The 18,852-nt window shown below is 49.2% G+C and overlaps 1 protein-coding gene across 1 annotated transcript in view; it reads left to right on the top strand.

The window, feature by feature from the left end:
- Window positions 1–16,754, top strand: part of EFCAB8 (EF-hand calcium binding domain 8) — a 47,022-nt gene extending 30,268 nt beyond the window's left edge. Inside the window, exons 16-26 of the mRNA XM_069546358.1 lie at window positions 66–136; window positions 1,150–1,354; window positions 2,181–2,393; window positions 3,355–3,489; window positions 5,497–5,718; window positions 6,318–6,455; window positions 8,871–9,039; window positions 12,651–12,783; window positions 14,493–14,702; window positions 14,787–14,880; window positions 16,100–16,754. Coding sequence (XP_069402459.1) covers window positions 66–136; window positions 1,150–1,354; window positions 2,181–2,393; window positions 3,355–3,489; window positions 5,497–5,718; window positions 6,318–6,455; window positions 8,871–9,039; window positions 12,651–12,783; window positions 14,493–14,702; window positions 14,787–14,880; window positions 16,100–16,396 — 1,887 coding nt within the window. The 3' untranslated portion in view covers window positions 16,397–16,754. The remainder of the gene's footprint in view (window positions 1–65; window positions 137–1,149; window positions 1,355–2,180; window positions 2,394–3,354; window positions 3,490–5,496; window positions 5,719–6,317; window positions 6,456–8,870; window positions 9,040–12,650; window positions 12,784–14,492; window positions 14,703–14,786; window positions 14,881–16,099) is intronic.
- The last annotated feature ends 2,098 nt before the right edge of the window (window positions 16,755–18,852 follow it).

The following is an 18,852-nucleotide window of genomic DNA, read 5'->3' on the forward strand; positions in this document are numbered from 1 at the left end:
ATTTGGGGCCTGGGGCCATTTTCTCTGAGGTACCTTAGAGTTCGGTTTCCTTTCCTCTTCAATAGATTAGTGGGATTGTCCACATGAACAAAGTGTTCTACACGACTGGATGGAGTAAGAGAATCACTTATTACACGTGAGTAACCAGGGCGCAGGGCTTCCCTGATTTGGCTGACAGTAAAGAATCTGCCTGCAACGTAGGAGACCCGAGTTCGATCCCTTGGATGGGAAGATCCTCTGGAGAAGGAAATGGCAACCCACTCCAGTATTCTCGCCTGGAGAATTCCGTGGACAGAGGAGCCTGGCGGGCTACAGTCCACAGGGTTGCTAAGAGTCGGACATGCCTGAGTGAGGAAATCACCGCCACCAGCCAGGGCGCACATGGGAGGTGTGGGCAGCTGGCCCCTCTCTCTAAAGATGGGCTCCTCCATCCCTAACTTTGCTGGCGGCTGGAACACCAAGCAGGAAGTTAGTGCAGCGTGAGGTTTACTGCTTCGTCCCCTCATCTGTCCACTTATTCATCACTCCATGAGGCCAATAGACTTTGTACTAGGTGCTGGGAATGGATATAAGCAAGAACATGAAGTCTCCATCCTCCTGAGACTCAGACACTAATCAAATAACTTAATTTGTAATGATAGTCTGTTCAGTGCTATGAAAAAAATATACAGGTTTCTATGGGGAGGGGATGGAATCTGATCTGGAGTCAGGGGCCATCAGAAAAGAGTCATCTGAGGCATCATGGGTGGAGTGGGCAGGAGAGGTCTTAGTGAAGCAGTGAGGGGCTGGGGACAGGAGCGATATTATAGGCAGAGGAATGGCAAGTGTAGGGTTCCGTCCTCTTCAGAGAGCCTGTCTAGCGTCATGGTTTTCCCTTCTTTCAGCCTGAGGTCTTACTCAGGTGTCTGAATGGGGCAAATCTGTAAGACTAGCGTATGTGAAGCCCCTAGGACCAGGCCTTTACAGCAGGCACATAGCAGACGCTCAGTTAATGCAGTCAGCAGGGCAGAACTCCAGCTCTGCTCTACGCCTCCTCTGGAGGGGTCCTCCTCTGGGTCAGTGCTTGGAATCCTAGAGGCTTGGATGCTCTTCTCCCAGGATACCAATAAGGCTGAGTGCTCCCCCCCCTGCCTCCGGGCACGTGTGCAGGTTCCACAAGATCAAGCCAGTGCTCTTATGCCACCACTGGCAGACCTTCCACACGGAGGATGTCCTGAGCATGGCCAAGTACCAGAACCAGTTCATCGCCACCTCCTCCTACAACGGGGACATCCTGTTCTGGAACATCAGCACCTTCAGGCCCATCCTCAGTTTCAACGCCTCTCAGAGCCCCTTGCCCTTGCTACCCAAGAGGGTATGGTCAGCAGAAACATGCTGTCCTCTTCGCGCTCTCTCAGCTGTGGGCCAGAACCATGTAGGGCTGGGGGTGGGTCAGGGAGGTGGAAGGGAGTGATGGCGACTTGTTCTGAAGGAGTCTGGGAGCTAGGGAGGTAGGTGGTAGTTCTTATAATTATTCTCATTTGACAGATAAGGAAACAGTCACAGAGAGGTTAAGTATCTCTCCTGAGGTCACACAGCCATCAAGTAATAAATCCAAATCCAGGCTGTCTGACTCTGGAGCCTTGTGGCTCTAGTCCTATTCTCCCGAGGAGATTACTGTCTCCTTGAAGGTGGCTCACATTGACCCATTGCTACTACAGATTACTGCTCTGGGCTCACTGGGCTCTTGATAGGACTTGGAAAGCCCCCACAGTCTCCGAATGACTGTATCTTTGCAGATTAAAGCTGGAAGGGGCCTTCGGGGTCACCCTGTCCAGTAGTTTTCCAAACTTGTGGAGAGAGGCTTGGAGGCTATTACAGCAGCTTGTCCAGAACGCTTCAGCTTTTTGTCTATTTTACACTTTGGAGTTTCCCTTCAGACTAAAAACTACCTCACAAATGCTTGGGAAGCACTGTCCACTTACAGATGGGGAGACTGGGTCCTTCCTGGGCACTGTCCCCTGCCCGTGGGTGCCCCAGGGACAGGCTTCTAAGCTCTGGTTCGATGCCATTAAGGGTATAGGGTTTCTGGGAAGCAAGCTCAATGTACCCGGAGGGCCCGTGGTGTTGGCGTTGGGCGGGGTGGCCTCCCTTCCGTCTGGGATGCGACAGTTTCTCACGGGGCTCCCTCCCATGCACAGGTGAAGGATGTGGACGACTGTGTGTTCGACAGCCACAGGCCCAGCAAGCCCTGTGTTGAGCAGGAGAAGTGGGCTTGCAAACTGCACCCACAGCCCCCCGGCCTCAGCGCGAGGGCCACGGTCGATGCCAACCTGCGGCGGAACCTGATGTCGGCGCCTCCAGTGATGAGACAGCACAGAGACAAGGAGCCGGCGAAGCCGGTGCCCCTGAAGGTGGCCACCCTGTGTCCCCACCACCCGAGAAGGCGCCTTGGTCAGGCCTGGGTGGGGTCCCTTCCGATTAGGCCCATGGCTACCTTGGGCCTGGGCCCAGTCTCTTCCAGGAGCACGGCCCGTACAGACCTAGTGTCTGCAGGCTTGAGGGTCAAGGGTACAGCTGAAGTTCAAGCCTTTCTCTGTCCTTGGGCTCCCATCACCCAGGCAGAGATGAGCCACCATGCCTCCTGCCCCAGAGAACGAGCTGTGGGGGTCTGAAGCCCAGAGGCAGCCACCACTTCCCTCCTCCTCTGAGTCCAGGCCTCTGCCCTAGGTTAACCTCCCCAGGCTTGTCTGACAGCCCTGTTCTGGAGTGGGGGAGTTGGAAGGAAGAGCAGGGGGTAGCTACCCTCTCCTGCTGACCCAACGTGCATTGGCTTCTGACCCTTAGCCACGAAAATTGTGATCTCAGTGAGGGTCTTGAGGGACCAGTCAGATTGTCTCAGCACCTGCAGTCTGATTCCCATTCCGGGGAGCTGGGCTTGAATGAGAAACCCTATCTTCCCTAGACACAGAGGGCTTGTGAGGCGCAGGGCAGTCTGCACCTCGACCCACACGACCTGCTGGATACATGCCTGTCACTCTGAGGCTCTCGGACCATCCTTGAAGAGTCAGGGTTGCATAACTACATACACACCCCTTGATCCTCACCTCTAGCCAGAGTGTCTTTCCCAGGATGAAGGAGGGGGCTTCCTCAAAAGCCAGCTGTGCTCTCTGCCCTGAACCAGAAGCTGCGGGTAACTTAAACCAGAGATTCTCCAGCGTCGGAGTATCTTTATGCCCAGGATCCTTTGGACACCCAGCTGTATCTTTTGGGGGAGATGTCCACTCTTTCAGCATTTGCCTCTGTCTCTGCTCCCCAGAGGTTGTCTCAAGCTGAACTGGGAGGCCCCCCCCCCCTTTTTTTTTCTTTTTCCAGAAACCTCTCAGTGCTAGCAGCCTCAGTCAGTCAAGATTATCCCTTGGCAGACACTCAACTTTCAAAGAGGCTGAAAGGAAAAGAGCAGACTTCCAGAAGACGCTGTTGCTGCAGTCCAACGCATCGGTGGAGAAGGTTGGCCATGCTCGGGCAGGGGCTGGGTTGTGAGCCAGGGGCTGGACAGTTGGGATGCAGACTGGAGATGTGGCACCTGGGGGTCTGGGGGCCCAGCCTCGCTCTCCCAGGACCTGGAGAAGCCTGTTGGACATGATGGCAGTGCTCAGGATCTTGGCTACAGGGCTGCCATTTGGGGGGTGTCCCCAGTGTGGGGGGCTGTCTAGGGAGGGGAGCAGTGTTCCTTCCTGGTTGGGGGGACGGACTGGGAGGTAGGAGATGTGGCATTTTCAGAACCCACTGGAGAAATGCCCTCCGGCATTTTGCGTGGCGCGTGAGTGGGGACTGGGTCATCTCTGTTCTTCCTCCTCCCGTGCCCTCCCCCTTTCTGAGCTTGGAGACATCCCCCTTTGCTGTCGCCCCTGGGTAAGGTGACCTCTAAGGCCCCTTCCAGGTTTAATCTGAAATAATAGGGTAATTCTATATGGGTCTCCTAGGTTCCTACCATGAGCCCAATGAGAATATAATGAACAGCTGTAGGTTGCAGCAGGGCTGCCCCCTGGCCCAGTTTCTGGGACTCAAGAACAGGGGAGCAGTGTCCTGTGGGACTGGGTCCTGTGGAACGGAGCAGAGCTACCACTGGCTGGACCTTCTCTCCTTCAGGTTCTGAATGTGCTTTCCTCTGTTTTAAAAAAAAGGCTTAAAAAAAACCCTCCAAAACTTAAAAAGGTAGAATTGGTTAAAAAAATATATATATATGTGTAAAGCAAAAAATACAAGGTCCGTGTTTCTCACTGTGTACTCCATCTCATCCCCCAACAGCAGTAGTCACAATCACTACGAACAGGTTGGTTTAGCTTTGTCTTTTTTTTTTAGGGGAGTGATGTTAAATTATATAGCTATGTGCATTTGCTTTTAAAATTTAACTATACTATATTATGGATATGTTTTCTCATTAGTGATTTGGATTCAGCTTATTCCTTTGTTAGGTTAAAAAATTGTTTTTTTAAATTTACGTTTCTTGAATAGTACATGAGTCTGCCTCTGTCCTCACACTAAGCCAGTTCTAGACATCAGCCTTATCTTCATTTCTGCCAGTCTGGTAGGTGGAAAATATTGTCTTTTGATATTTCTTTGGTTTTTTGTGATGTTGAGCTTTTCGTATCTTTGTTAGACATTTGCATTTCTTCAGTGGAATAAATGTATATTCATATCCTTTTCCATTCTTTTTTGTGTTAATTTCTTGGAGCTGTCTATATGTTCTGGAAATGAATCCTTTACCTGTTGTGTCTTGGAAATATTTTCACCTCATCAGCCTTCATGGTGTCACATCGAGGTTTTAACCTTTTTTAAAATTAGTTAGTTTTATTTTTGGTTGCTCTGGGTCTTCATTGCTGTGCCCGGGCCTTTCTCTAGATGCAATAAGCAGAGGCTACTCCTTGTTGAGGTGCACAGGCTTCTCATTGCGTTGACTTCTCTTGTTGCAAAGCATGGGCTCTAGGGCATGCAGCTTCAGTAGTTCCGACTCATGGGGACTAGAGCACAGGCTGAGTGGTTGTGGCGCATGGGCTGAGTTGCTCTGTGGCGTGTAGAATCTTCCCAGACTACAGATCGAACCCTGACATTTCACTGTACAAATATATCAAGGGGAATGAGTTTGTTTTCTACATCATTCTGAGTTGAGTACAGGTCTTTAGAAAAATCTTGTTTGAGCCTTAGGACAAGGCTTGTATGTCTTCATTCGGTAACTGTTCATTGATCTATTATGATGTGTCAGGCAGTGTCATTTGGGATAAAGTAGTGAACAAAAAAGATGCAAATCCCAGTCCTTGGGGAGCTCATAGTCTGGCCAAACGTTCCTGGTCACCAACTGGGTAGGTAAGGTGGTATTCCATCACCGTTCTCACTGGCCGTCTAGGAAACTGGGGGGCCAGGTGGGTGTGGCTCCTTGCCCAGGCGTCTCAGCACTGTGCCACAGGGGAGCTCCAGCTCCCAGCACTCCTGAGCGGGTTCGCCTCTCTTGCACAGATAATCTTCTTACAGACCAGGCCTCGCCTGCCACACTCGGCTGCCCTGCTGAGCAGCTGCATGGACGGCTACATCTACGCCTGGTCCATCCACGGGAACGGAGGCCTGCTGGGCAAGTTCCCTGTGGACTCTGTAGACAAGGGGGACGTGGTTGTGGGTGCCATGGCCACGGATCAGAAGGACTGGATTCTTGTCACAGGGGATTGCAAAGGAAGAATCAAGGTAAGTAGGAACTGGCACTGGGATCGGGGGCAGTTACATTTCTTTAATAGTGCATGTGTCTGCCTCTGTCATAAGCCTCTCTCAGAGCTGGCGTGAGCCAAGCTCTGGCCTCCTCTTTGCCATCGGTGGTCCTCGCCCAGTCCCTATGCCCTCTGGGCACTTGTTTCACTTGCAACACAGTGGGTGGTGGGGTGGGTTACCTCAGAGTCCTCTCCTGCCCTCGTGGGCCCGGGGAAGTGAGGGAGGGCTTGGTCAGGAGGTCCCCCATCCAGAAGCCTTCCTGTGGGTCCGGTGCTTTAGAATTCTCTTCCTGCTACTCCCTCACCCCCAGCTGTGCATCTGACCTGTGATCAGCTGTCTCAGGAGCTGATTCTGTGCTTTGTGGTGATGTGAGGTGTGAATGCCCCATCCTTGGGTCTGTCACACTCTCCCTGTATGCTAGCTAAAGGTCTGGCCTAGAAGATGCCATGGTCCCCTCGGGGGTGTGAGTAAGAACCAGCCCCCTGAGGTGAAGAGAAATGGTCTGGGAGGGACCCTCAGTGTGAATCGGTATTGGGGGTCAAGGAGTGCTGGGCTACTAATCCATGCTTTATGCCTAGATCTGGGACATCAAGAATTACTGTACACATTCTGACAAGCAGACAAACCAACCTAGTGAGATCAACAGGTTTCGGTTCTTAATTTCTGAACAGATTCAGGTCAGCCTCCCAAACTACAGTCCCCCGGAGGAGAAAAAGGTAGGATGATTACTGGACAATTGTTGAGAAAAGTGCCTCTGAGCCCCACCAATGAGTTGGGACCATGGTTCTCACACTGAGGTTCGGAATCTTTCATGTTTTCTATCCAGGGCTGTCTGATTGATGTGGAAAAGGTTTTCTACTCACCAGAAGTCACTATTAACCAGTGAAACATGAATATGCACACACCAAATACACTCATGTGCCTACACGCGTATACATGTACACACATATGCACACCTTCCATGGGCTTTGATCTTTGCAATGAAGACCTGAGGTCATAAACTCCTTTAAAAAATAGTGAAAATATATATGTATTTTCTTGAGTAGGTAATGCATTTGTGTGTGTGCTAAGTCGCTTCAGTCATGCCCCAAGTCTTTGTGACGCTATGGATGTAGCCTGCTAGGCTTCTCTGTCCATGGGATTCTTTGGGCAAGAATACTGGAGTGGGTTGCCATGCCCTCCTGCAGGAGATCTTCTCAACCCAGGGATCGAACCCGCGTGTCTTATGTCTCCTGGCAGGTTCTTTACCAATAAGGCCACATTGGGAAGCCCAGATAATGCATCTATACAGTTCAGAAATCACTGGGTATTTCCCCGATGACTAGTGAATTTGAGCACCTTTTCCTTAGTTGTCAGGAAAATGCAAATTAAAACCAAAAGGGGATAGCACTGCTTCTCTACCAGAATGACTAAAACTGAAAGGACAGACAATGCCAAATATTGGCAAGAATATAGGTCAACTGGTGATAAACCATCTAAAATTGCTTATGTTGATGGTTGCAACTCTGAATATATGAAAAGCCGCTGAAGCCAGCACTTTAAGTAGGTACATTGTATGTGAATTGTATCTCAATAAAACTGTGTTTAAAAGCTATGCAAATGATAGAGCAAATATTCTTTTCTTCTTCTTCTTCTTCCTTTTTTTTTTTTTTTTTTTACAAATCTTTGTTTGTAGTTGTTTATCTACACGTCTGGTAATTTATCCCATGTAAAAGAACCTAAATCTAAGGCCTCTAATGTGTACTGCCATACTGCATTCCAGAAAGTTTATATAGGTTTTCACTTTATTAGTTTGTTTTGCTTTATCCTTGACAGCATAAAGATTTTATCATTAACAGTATTTATCTGAGTGAGCGCCCCCTGATAGATATACAAGGCATTCAATAAATAAATATTTAAAGTGAAAAAAAAAACGTTTAGCTGATTTTTAGATATAAATAGTTTCTTTTGATTTTATGAAAATATCTGCTTATATTGACATCTGTCCTTATTTTATTGGCTATATATATTTTGTGAATTACCTCTTCATGTCCTTGGTCCATTTTTCTTTTGTGGTGACCATCTTTTATAAATGATGTACAGTCATCTTAAAATATATTAAAAGGTATTAACTCATTGCCTGTCATATGTATTACAAACATCTCCTCCCCCCAGTTTGTCATTTGCCTTTTAATTTATGATGAGTTTTAAATTACAACATGTTTTTTGGTGGTCAATTTTTCTTCCCATTGTGATATTTCCTGTTGCTTATCACTTCCTTATCAGAGATAATAGTCATTCTTTCTCTTCAATATATTATGGTTTCATTAAAAAGGATTCTTCAACCCTTCTAGTGTTTACTTATAAGATGTAAGACAATGATTTAAGTTTCACTGCTTAGTTTATCAGGAATTCCAACACTGTTGATTGAATCCTGTTCTCTATCACCACCAATTTCCTACCATTCTTGTCATTTATCAACGTTTTAAATATATATTTGGGTTGGCTTCTGAGATATTGTCTTCCATTGTCTAGTTTTTATTACTGTGATGTAACATACTCGAGTATGATAAAACATGTCCTCCTTCATTAATTTTGTTTTATTTGAAAATGGTCTTGGATATTTACACTCATTTTCCAATTAAGTAGGATTTTATTCTTTCATAGTGCAATGTGACATATCACTCCATTTCTCACCCTATTCCATGCCTGATGCCCAACTAAATATCTTGAAAAAAAAGACCTGGGTTCTTGTCTAGCCCCATCACTTTCTAGCTGTGTGGTTCTGGACTGGTTACTGAATGTTTCTGACTCTCACTTCTCTCCTCTCTGCAGTGGTGAGACTCATACACATCCCATAAGGTTATTCTGATGTGCAAATGAAATAAACTGTATACAGGAAGCTGGCAAGCAATACAACAATATGCAATTTTTTAAAAAAATGATTTTACTGAAGGGACCAGTGAGGGCCAGAGAAGTGCTTGGATTTACCTAAGGTCACCAGGAAGTTCATGTAGGGGTATATCTAGAGCTAGAACCCTGGCCCCTGTCCCAGCTCCTTCCAGAAGCCTATGCTACCTCCAGCCCTGGGTGCCCTCTGACAAGCCAATGTCTTGGGAGTTTAATTAATTCTCTTGCACTGTCCCTTGTAGGTTGAGGCCGGCCAGACCATTTCCCTGATTCCACCCCAGCTTCTGACTACCTGGAAGGCCCATTTGGATAGTGTGGCAGACATCCTATATGCGGACAGCCTCCAGCTGGTTATCAGTGCTGGCCAGGACCGGGACGTCAAGGCTTGGAAACTCTCTGGTGACGCCATTGGTACGGACGGTCCTGCTGAAGCTCAGTCATGCCCCATGGCCTTTCCTGACCCTGACCCTGTTAGAACACAAGCTGGCATAAACCTCATATCCCATGAGGTGGGAGTTTTTAGACCACAGCAACTGTCTTTCCTCAGATAGTATCACAAGGTGTGAGTCTGTCCAATTGTCCATTCAGCAGTCTGTCCATCCGCTCATTCACTCACCTGCTCAACACTATTTGCCTTTGCATATCAGATCATATATCTGATAAGGTACAGCCCATTCTCTTTTTAAAAATGAACTTAATTCTTGAAGTATAACATATGTAATGAAAAGCACACAAACCAAAAGTATCCTCAGCTTAGTGAATTTTCAGGAAGTAAACATATAGCCATATAACCACCATCGTATCAAGAAACAGAACATCACCAGCACTCAGGGCTTCCCTCACCTCCTGACCCACTGTCTTTGCCTACGCCTTTCCAAAAGTAACCACTGTTCTGATTCCTAAATCCAAAGCTTATGTTAGTCTGGCTTTGAACTTTGTCTAAATGGAATCATTTGGTAGTTTCTCCTTTGTGTCTGGCTTCTTTCTGTCAAACACCATATGTTTGTGCCATTCAGCCATTCATTGACTGTAGCAGCTCATTCAGTCTTACTGCTGAGTGGTATTCTGTTGTTGATACCATACTGTATCTATCCGTGCTATTGTTGGTGGGCATTAGGGCTATTTTAGGCTATTAAAGACAAACACTGCTATGAACACCCTCATATAGGTTTTTTTTTGAACAAGTGTATGAATTTCTGTTAGATATGTATTTATAATGGAATTGCTGAACCACAGAGTATTCACACTCAGTAGATACTGCTAAACTATCTTTCAAAGTGCTTTCCAGTTTTCACTCTTTCACCAGCTGCATACAGCGACTCTTACTGTGTCCTTTGTAACCACTTGATATAATCATTGCATTAAATTTTAGCCATTTTGGTGAATATGTAGTGGCATTTTATTGTGGTTTTAATTTGAATCCTTGATGAGTAGAGAGGTTGAATATCTATTTATTTCTTGATCATACATTTATTGATCAGTTATATATTTTATAGTTGTCCCATGACTCTCATTCTCGCTTCCGTTCTTTACATTTAATTTTTTTTCCTATCTCTGCATTCCATTTTGGATATTTTCTACTGACCTGCCTTCCAGTTCATTAATCTTATGCAGCCTGCTATTAAATCCGTCCAGATACTGTATTTTTTAGTTCTAGAACACTCATTTGATTTTTTTCTACAAATTTTGATTAATGGTTGAAATTCTGCTTCTTTTCCTCCATTCTGTTCATATTTTCCATTATTTTATTTAACACTTTTACAACAGTTGTTTTGAAGTACTTACCTATAAACTCCAATGCCTGAATTATCTGTGAGTCTGATTCTAATGCCTATTTCTTCTTTTGATTATTGGTTATATTTTCTTGCCTTTTCACATGTCATGTATAGAAAAACTCCAATGAAACCAAACCAAACAAAAACCCAACCCAAATCTAGCTGAACTTTCCTGAGCTTTGTAGAAAAGAAACTGTAAAGACTGAAGCTGATATGATTTTCCTCCAGTGCGTTGCTCTTTCCTCTGCACAGCGCTTCTCGTCTCAATGCAGTTAGGAAGCGAGCTGGGTTGGGGCTGGGTTGCAGCTCCAGGAGCCCTAGTTTCCTTCTGTGTTCAGTTGATTCCAGGGTAATGCCTGTTGTGTTGTTGACTTCTTCTTCCAGTGAGAGTCTTGACTCCTAGTGAGCTCGTTCTCTTTCTAGCCCAACCTCCAGAAATTAAACAATTGCAGGCCCCAATCTTCTTTCCACGTGGCAACCGCTCATTTGTCCTTCACTTCAGTTTGGTTCAGTTCGGTCGCTTAGTCGTGTCTGACTCTTTGCGACCCCATGTGTATCTCTAAGTCTGTTTTTGTTTGTTTCATTTGTCTGTTTTGTTTTCTAGATTATATAAATGAGATCATGAGGCATTTGTCTTTCTTTAACTTGTTTGACTTAACACAGTACTTTCTAGAGCCACCCATGTTGTCACAAATGGCAAGAGTTCTCTTTTTTTTATGACTGAGTCATTTTCTCTAAGCTCTCCTGTAGGGAAAACAGCCATGCCCTTGGGACTCCACTAGACTTAATCTGTCATGCCAGCCAGATTGGCTCTTGGAAACTCTGCTGGTTTCCCTATCTTTGGGGATCTTTCTTCTGCTAAACGGAGCCTGATTCTCACTTACCATGTGCCCATACTCAGAAAAATGCTCCCAGAGAAGAAAGCAGTTCCCAATTTTAGTTCTTCTGGGAAGGACTCTTTCCTTTCTGTGATTTTGGTTTGTCTAGTCTTCTTTGCTTCTATCGCTCTCCAGTGACTTTTTTAAAATACAGTTTTTAAAAGTTACTTTCCATTTACAGTTATTACAAAATATTGGCTGAATTCCCTGTGTTGGGCAGCATACATCCTTGAGCCTGTCTTACACCCTATAGTTTGTACCTCCCCACTGGTAATCACTAGTTTGTTCTCTGCATCTGTGAGTCTGCTTATTTTTATTATATTCATCAATTTGTTATATTTTTTAGATTCCACTTATAAGTGATATAATTTGACTGACTTATTTCACTTAGCATATAGCCTTCAAGGTTCATTCTTGTTGCCACAAATGGTGAAATTTTGTTTTTTTTCTTTATGACTGAGTAGCCTTCCATTATATGTATTGATATACATACCACATCTTAGGTTGCTTCCGTATCTTGGCAATTATAAATAAAGCTGCTATGAGCATTGGGCTGTGTGTATCTTTTTGATTTTTTTTTTTTTTTTGCATATCTATCCAGGAGTGGAGTTGTTAGATTGTATGGTAGTCCTACTTTTAGTTATGGAGAACCCCTTATGCTGCTTTTCACAGTAGCTGCATTCGTTCACATTCCCACAAATAGTGTACCTGGGTTCCTTTTGCTCCAGATCCTCACCAACATTCATTATCTGTGTTCATTTTGATGATGGCTGTTCTGATTGGTGTGAGATGATATCTTATTCTTCTCCAGTGATTTGTAAAAATATGACTTTGTAACACATCTGCTTTGTTTTTCTTAATTAAAAAGAATTCTGCAGCGTAAAAATGGCCTACAACTCACCATGCCCTGCCCAGAAGTAGGACTCATATTTCTCTATTCTTACTACCTACTTCTACCCCCGCTCTGATCCTCCACAGACCCATTCCTAACCTCACATCTGATAGGTGACTGATAGATGCCTGCAGTCTTGTACCATTGCCATTTTATGTGTGAGCCACTTAAGCCACTTAAAGCCTGTCTGAGGGCTATTCAGTCATTGCCATAGCACCTTCTCCATCTTAGCCTATATGTGCGGCAGGATGCTTTAAGCCTGAACTCCAAGTACATCCTAGGGTTAGGGTCTGACTCCTCCAGATATTTGCCAAGTAGCTAGCATAATGCCTGGGATATGTTGGGCATAGTCAGGTGTAGGCCAGGAATAAGGGATTGCTGGCTGCCGCTTGAGGGTGGATGGTGAGGGACAGAGTATTTAGAGGAGGGAGTGGCTGGCCAGTCCTTGCTACTGAACTGGCCCTGGTTAAATCACAGGGACGTTTGGCCTGAGTGTTTGGAAAAGGCTGCTGGATACCCCAATGATGACTGAGGGTGCACTAAATAAAAGATTAAAGAAGGAGGGTGACTTCTTCGACTCCAGTGAGAAGACCTTCCATCTAGAGCTGCAGTGAGTCATCACAATGGTCATTGGTAAACTGGTTAACTCTGGTCTGGATCCCAGGAGGCCTCCCTTGTAGGGTAGTGCTGGGCATATTCAGGTAGGGCCTTCAGAATGTCACAGGCCTGGGAATTGCAGGTAACTCGACCCCACAGGTGGTGGCTGTGGCCTCAGAGCCTGAGGCTCTGTTCTAGCCCAGATCTGCTGTATGATCAAGCAGTGAAAACCAGAAAACATAAAGCCCCAAGTCCTTGGATGGGGACCTTGCTCCAGAATCAGGCTCTGGAGGCCCCTGGTGGCTATGGCCTCAGAGCCTGAGGCTCCGTTCTAGCCCAGATCAGCTGTAAGACTGAGCAGTGAAAACCAGAAAACATAAAACCCCAAGTCCTTAGATGGGGACCCCGCTCCAGAATCAGGCTCTGGAGGCCCCTGCTGGGAGAGCCCAGGGTTCTGGTCTTGACATGTGTGTTATTTTTCTGAGTCGGGGGAGGCAGGTTGCTTGCTACCTGTTCTTTCCTCTACAGGTTCCTCCTCCACCTGTGCTCTATCCCTATTCCTGACCAAGTCTCAGATAAATTTTTTGTTGTTTGGTTGCTAGGTTATGTCCAACTCTTTGCGACCCCATGGACTGCAGCACACCAGGCTTCCCAGTCCTTCACTATCTTCCAGAGTTTGCTCAAACTCATGTCCATTGAGTCAGTGATGCCATCCAACCATCTCATCCTCTGTTGTCCCCTCTCCTCCTGCCTTCCATCTTTCCCAGCATCAGAGTCTTTTCCAGTGAGTCAGCTCTTTGCATCAAGTGGCCAAAATATTGGAGCTTGAGCTTCAGTAGTAGTCCTTCAGTGAATATTCAGGACAGATTTCCTTTAGGGTTGACTGGTTTGATCTCCTTGTGTCCAAGGGACTCTCAAGAGTCTTCTCCAGCACCATAGTTCAAAAGCATCAATTCTTTGGCACTCAGTCTTCTGAGAGATGGTCCAACTCTCACATCTGTGCATGACTACTGGAAAAACCATAGCTTTGGGTCATTCAAAAAGTAGTTATTGAGGTCCTGCTGACTGCCAGGTTGTGCTAGGTTCTGGACATCCAAAACTATCCAGACATAGGTCCTGCCTCAGAGAATGCCCAGTCCACTGAGGGAGATGAATTTGTAACCCATGGCTACAGTTCTATGTGGTAAACAATAGGACTATTAAGACAGGCTTGGCTCAGAGGATAATCACCTGACTGGGTGGAGCAAGTAAGGAAGGCTTCATGGAACAGAGATTTTGGAGTTGGGTTTTGACATGTGAGTAGGAGTTTGCCAGGCCCCATAGAGTCCTTGTGGTTCCTATGTCCCTATCAAGGCTTGGGCTTTTACAGTCCTGTCAGGGTATATCAATAAGACAGAGGCAAGGTTCCCCTTGCAGGGAGAGGACGTTTAGGTTTTCTGCAAGGGCAGGCCCAGGGGAAGTCTGGATGGGGTGTCAGGCCTCCACAGAAGAGGATGTTGGGTGGTGGGAGGTATCACAGGACTTGTTGGAGGCCAGGATAAGCAGGGCTTTGTTAGTGTTAACTGAACACTTGCCCACTGATGGGCCCTGGGCTGTACAACCTCAGGGGAGGGATGAGAAGGTTGGAGAGGATCCAGCCCAGAAAGGAGGAACCTGCCTGGGGAGGGATGTCCCACCACGTGGTACAGAGGGCATCTTGTGAAGGAAAGCCCCTCACATCAGGGAGGAGCGAGATCTTGCTGAGGCCCTGATGTACCAGCGGCGGGAACAGGTAGTCCTCTTGGATCTGCTGAATGGGAAGGCAGACACGGAGGCTAAAGCCTGGGCCAGGCTGCAAAAGATAACCCCGACGTCCCCATGGACTGGAAAGCGCTTCCCGGAAGACATTGAGGATACCTGGTGCAAGTGGGAATCCAAGGGCAAACAGGTGAGGCTGGGTGGGGCACTGAGTGGGTAGGGGAGCCCTCAACCCTCAGCCCCGAGCCTTCGCCCTTGCCTGGGACCCCTGCAGGAGAGCAAAGTCCTGGGTGCAGCGTACAAGCCCAAGGAGCGGTCGCGGAGTCCTGCACTCCTGTTCACCAATGTGCAGTATGGCTGGATGAAGCACCAGGTGAGTCAGGGTGGGGTTAGCTCCCTGAGATGCTGGGCCTAGAGGCTGGGGGTCCCACCTCTATCATCCCACATGGCCCTCCAGTGGGAGTGAGGGGCTCACCTTTCCTTAACAGGATTCTGGGCCATAGGCAGCTCTGGGATGAAGCTGGTCTGGCTGGTTTGTTTGCCAAGGCCCTGCTTGAGGCCATGGACACAGTTTTTATCCTTGAGGACAAACCTCATCGAGCCTATGGGAGGAGGTTGTTTGTAGACCTGAAACCTGTTGATCGCCTTCAAAGCATTTCCCAGAGTCTGCTTGTTTGTTGGGCTTCCCTCGTAGCTTAGTAGCTTAATCGATAAAGATTCTGCCTGCAGTGCAGGAGACCCCCAGTTCGGTCCCTGGGTTGGGAAGATCCCCTGGAGAAGGAAATGGCAACCCCCTCCAGCATTCTCGCCTGGAAAATCCCATGGACAGAGGAGCCTGGTGGGCTGCCGTCCATGAGGTTGCAATGGGTGTCATTCTGGAGCAGACACAGGGCCTCACGGTACTAGGCACACAGTCAGCAAGAGACAGGGAGTGGAACGGGCCTGTCCTTGGGGAGAGAAAGGGGCCAGGGGTTTGGGAAAGACCAGCCTGGAGTCCCATCCTGCCTCTTGCTTGGGCAGATCCCAGCCTCTCTCAACCTCTCTCTCCTTCTCAGGGGAGCTCCCATCCTCTGGGGTGTGGCAACCCCTGGCCCCAGGCAGGGGAAGGGTCAGTGCCAAAAAGAAACTTGGCTTCCTTGCCCTTTCCTGGAGATGGGCCTCCCAGCACAGCGTGGCGAGTGCTGCTGGGAGAGGTGGGGGCATGTCTGGAGAGTTCCTTGCTTTCGAGCCCCACTCAGGGTTCAGCTTGAGGCCTCACTGTAAGACAGGGATGGTCCAGCACTGACCTCACAGGACTGTTGGCAGCACCAAGAGGAGGGCCGGGGGCTGGGCCTGGTGCCCAGAGGGCTCACTGCTCGGCCGAGTGTGGTCATCACTAGAGTTGCCATTCAGTTGCTAAGTCATGTCCTTTATTTTGTGTGGCCCCACGGACTGCAGTATTCTAGGCCTCCCTGTCCCTCCCAGGTCATCAGTGACAGGCGTGCAACTCTGGGGACGGCTTCTCTCTCACAGGAAGCCCTGAGTCTGTCCTCCCTGGGAACCTGCTCTTGGTCCCTGCTGTTCCCCATGCTCCCCTGCTCTGTTCCCTGCAGATCTCACCTCAGATCTACCAGAGCCTGCACTTCAATGAGCTGGCATCCACCCAGAACCCTGCCTTCAAGACGCAAAAAGTCCTGGACCAGCAGAGCTGGCTCACCCTCTTGGTGACCCAGCGCATCCGGAAGGACCTGGGTCCCTACAGGGAGACCGTGCCTGAGCATCCGGCCAGCTTGCCCACCACCACGGCCTCCTCGCCCTCCTCACCCTCGCTGTCAGCCTCGGGCTCTGGGCTCCTGGCATCTGGCCTGGCCCCATCCTCATGGTCCCAGCCCTTCCGATCCTTTTTGTAGCCCCCATCCGCTCCTGCATCCTGTCCTCCCCCGTGGACCTGTCCCAGGTATCCGGGCACGTCCTGCAGAGGCCGGTGACTTCCCTGCCCCACGGCCCCTCCCTCAGGCTGCTCTCCAGGCCTCTGAAGGCCCACCTTCTGTCCTCCCACATCAGGCACTGAGGTGGCCCATCCTCTCTCTCCAGTCCGCCAGCAGGGCCACCAGGCTCATGAGGTCCTGTCTGTCCCTGGCTTACCCTCTGCCAGGCCCAGAGGGTACAGACCTCGCCTTGGCTCTCCCCACTCTGCCATCTGGTGAAGCCAACCTTCTTCACCAGAGTCCTGGAGAGGAAAATAAATGTTCTCAGATGTTGAAGCTCCACCGGCCTTGGGATTGGGCTGTGTGTCCCTCGCCCCTTAGGCTCTGGGCTGTGTCTCTGATTCAGGTCATGCTCCCCTAGGCAAGGGGACGTGGGGAGGAGAGTCCCTCCTCTCAGGACACCTGGTGTGGCTGTCTGGCAAGCGACAGGCCAAAGCCTGGGGCAGGGGCTTCACAAGCCCTGGGGGTGCAGTGGTGGGTGGTGTGAGTGAGCGGGGAGGGGGAGGCAGCGAAGGAGAGGAGGTCAGCCAGGCAGGTGGGACCTTGAAGACCAGGAATCGTACCTGGAGTGACTCTGAGTGAGACAGGAGCTACTGCAGGAGCTGCAGCCAGAGCGCCCTGTGGTGGGATTGAAGCGGAGCTGGAGCTGAGGGGAGGCTGCTCTGAGCAGTGACGGTGAAGCTGATCAGAGGGCGAGGGGGACGGTCAAGGGGTGAAGGTGGGGGGTGCCGATGTGCAGAGCAGACTGTGGGGGAGAGACTGTCTCGCCCAACTCAACTGGTTTTTGTCCTGAGGCCCTGTACACGGCAAGTCCTACTGAACTCCCAGGGAGGTAGTCATCTTCTCCCCATTTTACAGAAGGGAAAAGAGGCTCAAAGAGGGGAAGTAACTTGCCCAGGGTCATCCAGCATGGAAGCCAGAGTGGGATCCGTACCCAGGCCAGGCTGACGCTTGAGCCCGGCTTCCCTCTCCTGGGTGCCTTTGTGTTCTCGCCCCACACAGGCTGGGTGACCATCTGCCAGGACTAAATCTCTCCCAGTCCCGTCTGGAAAGCTAGGCAGACCCTCCTGGTGATTTAAAAGATTAAAATAAAAGACAGTGTTCTCAGTGGGTGATACTCTAGGGCTGAAGACCTCTCAGAGTGGAGGAGGAAGGAGACACCTCTAAACCCTGGTGAGAGAATCCAAAGAATCCAGGTCTCTCAATCCTGTCTCCCAACTCCATCCCACCTGGCTTGCATACCTCCTGGGACGGGGGCTCAGTCCTTGCAGAGTCGGGACTGTTAGAACATCCTTTCTTGGGTGGCATCCACGTTTACTTCCTGCTCTGGCCCAGTTCTGTCCAGGAAGGTGATGAGGGGGGAGGCAGTGGGGATGCCAGATCGTGTTCCCCCAGCTTCTCACAGGGGCCACAGGAGAGACCTAGTGTGCACTAAGGACCCCTATCACCAGCCTGTCCTTTCCTGGACACCCCGTCAGCAGTGACTGCAGAGCTAGATAGCCAGGCTGGACTTCCTGCCCTGCAACTCTTCAGCTGCATGACCACATGCAGGCCACATCCCTCTGGTTTCCCAAAGTTGTACCTCTTTCGAGGGGCTGCTGGGAGAAGAGGACAGGGGGTGGTGCAGCGAGTTCCCATCTGCAGGTCCAGCAGGGCAAGCCCTCCATGAAGGGTGCTTATTAGGGTCATTTTTATTTCTCCCCTCCCTTGCAAAGCCCAGGTCTCAGGTATCCTAGGATGTGGCCTGATGTATCTGTGCTCTTTTGAAAGGTCACCTGAGACCTTCCTTCCTGTCACAGAGGGACTTTCCGGAGGGGATGTCCTCACTTGGCCACGTGGTGGGTTGGTAGCATTGATGGCAGACAAACTGGCAGGTGAAGAAGGGAGAGGTCGCCGGGAGGTCTGCTGTTCTGAGCACTGGGGGGTGAACGAGGCCTCCCTCTCCTCCTCTTTCTGACTCCAGACCCACTGCCGAAGCTGAGGGACTCAAAGGACTTGGGGCTGAGTGTTGGGGACAGACCCCTCCTGAAGCCAAGCCCCAGGGAACTGCCCCAGGGCCAGTGTCTGAGAACCAAACAGAGCAGGAGGCTCTTTACCAGAGAGAGAGGCGAGACCAGGTGGTGTCCACACACCCAGGATGGAGGGGGTTCTAGGACCCTGGAGTCTGGGCCAGCCTTCCAGGCTACCTAGAGCTTCCCATAAGCCTGTAGGCCCCACAATGGGGAAGAGGGGTAGATAGGGGCACTCCAGTTTATGCTCCCTGACCTTGACCATGATACATGGTGACCAGCGTCTCAATCCTTCCTCTGTAGGGATGAGTCAACCCCAGAGCCCTGGGAGGGTGAAAGTGGCCTGAGAAACCACTGTGACCACTGAAG

Source organism: Ovis canadensis, chromosome 13 (assembly GCF_042477335.2).
Source record: "Ovis canadensis isolate MfBH-ARS-UI-01 breed Bighorn chromosome 13, ARS-UI_OviCan_v2, whole genome shotgun sequence".
Classification (NCBI taxonomy): domain Eukaryota; kingdom Metazoa; phylum Chordata; class Mammalia; order Artiodactyla; family Bovidae; genus Ovis; species Ovis canadensis.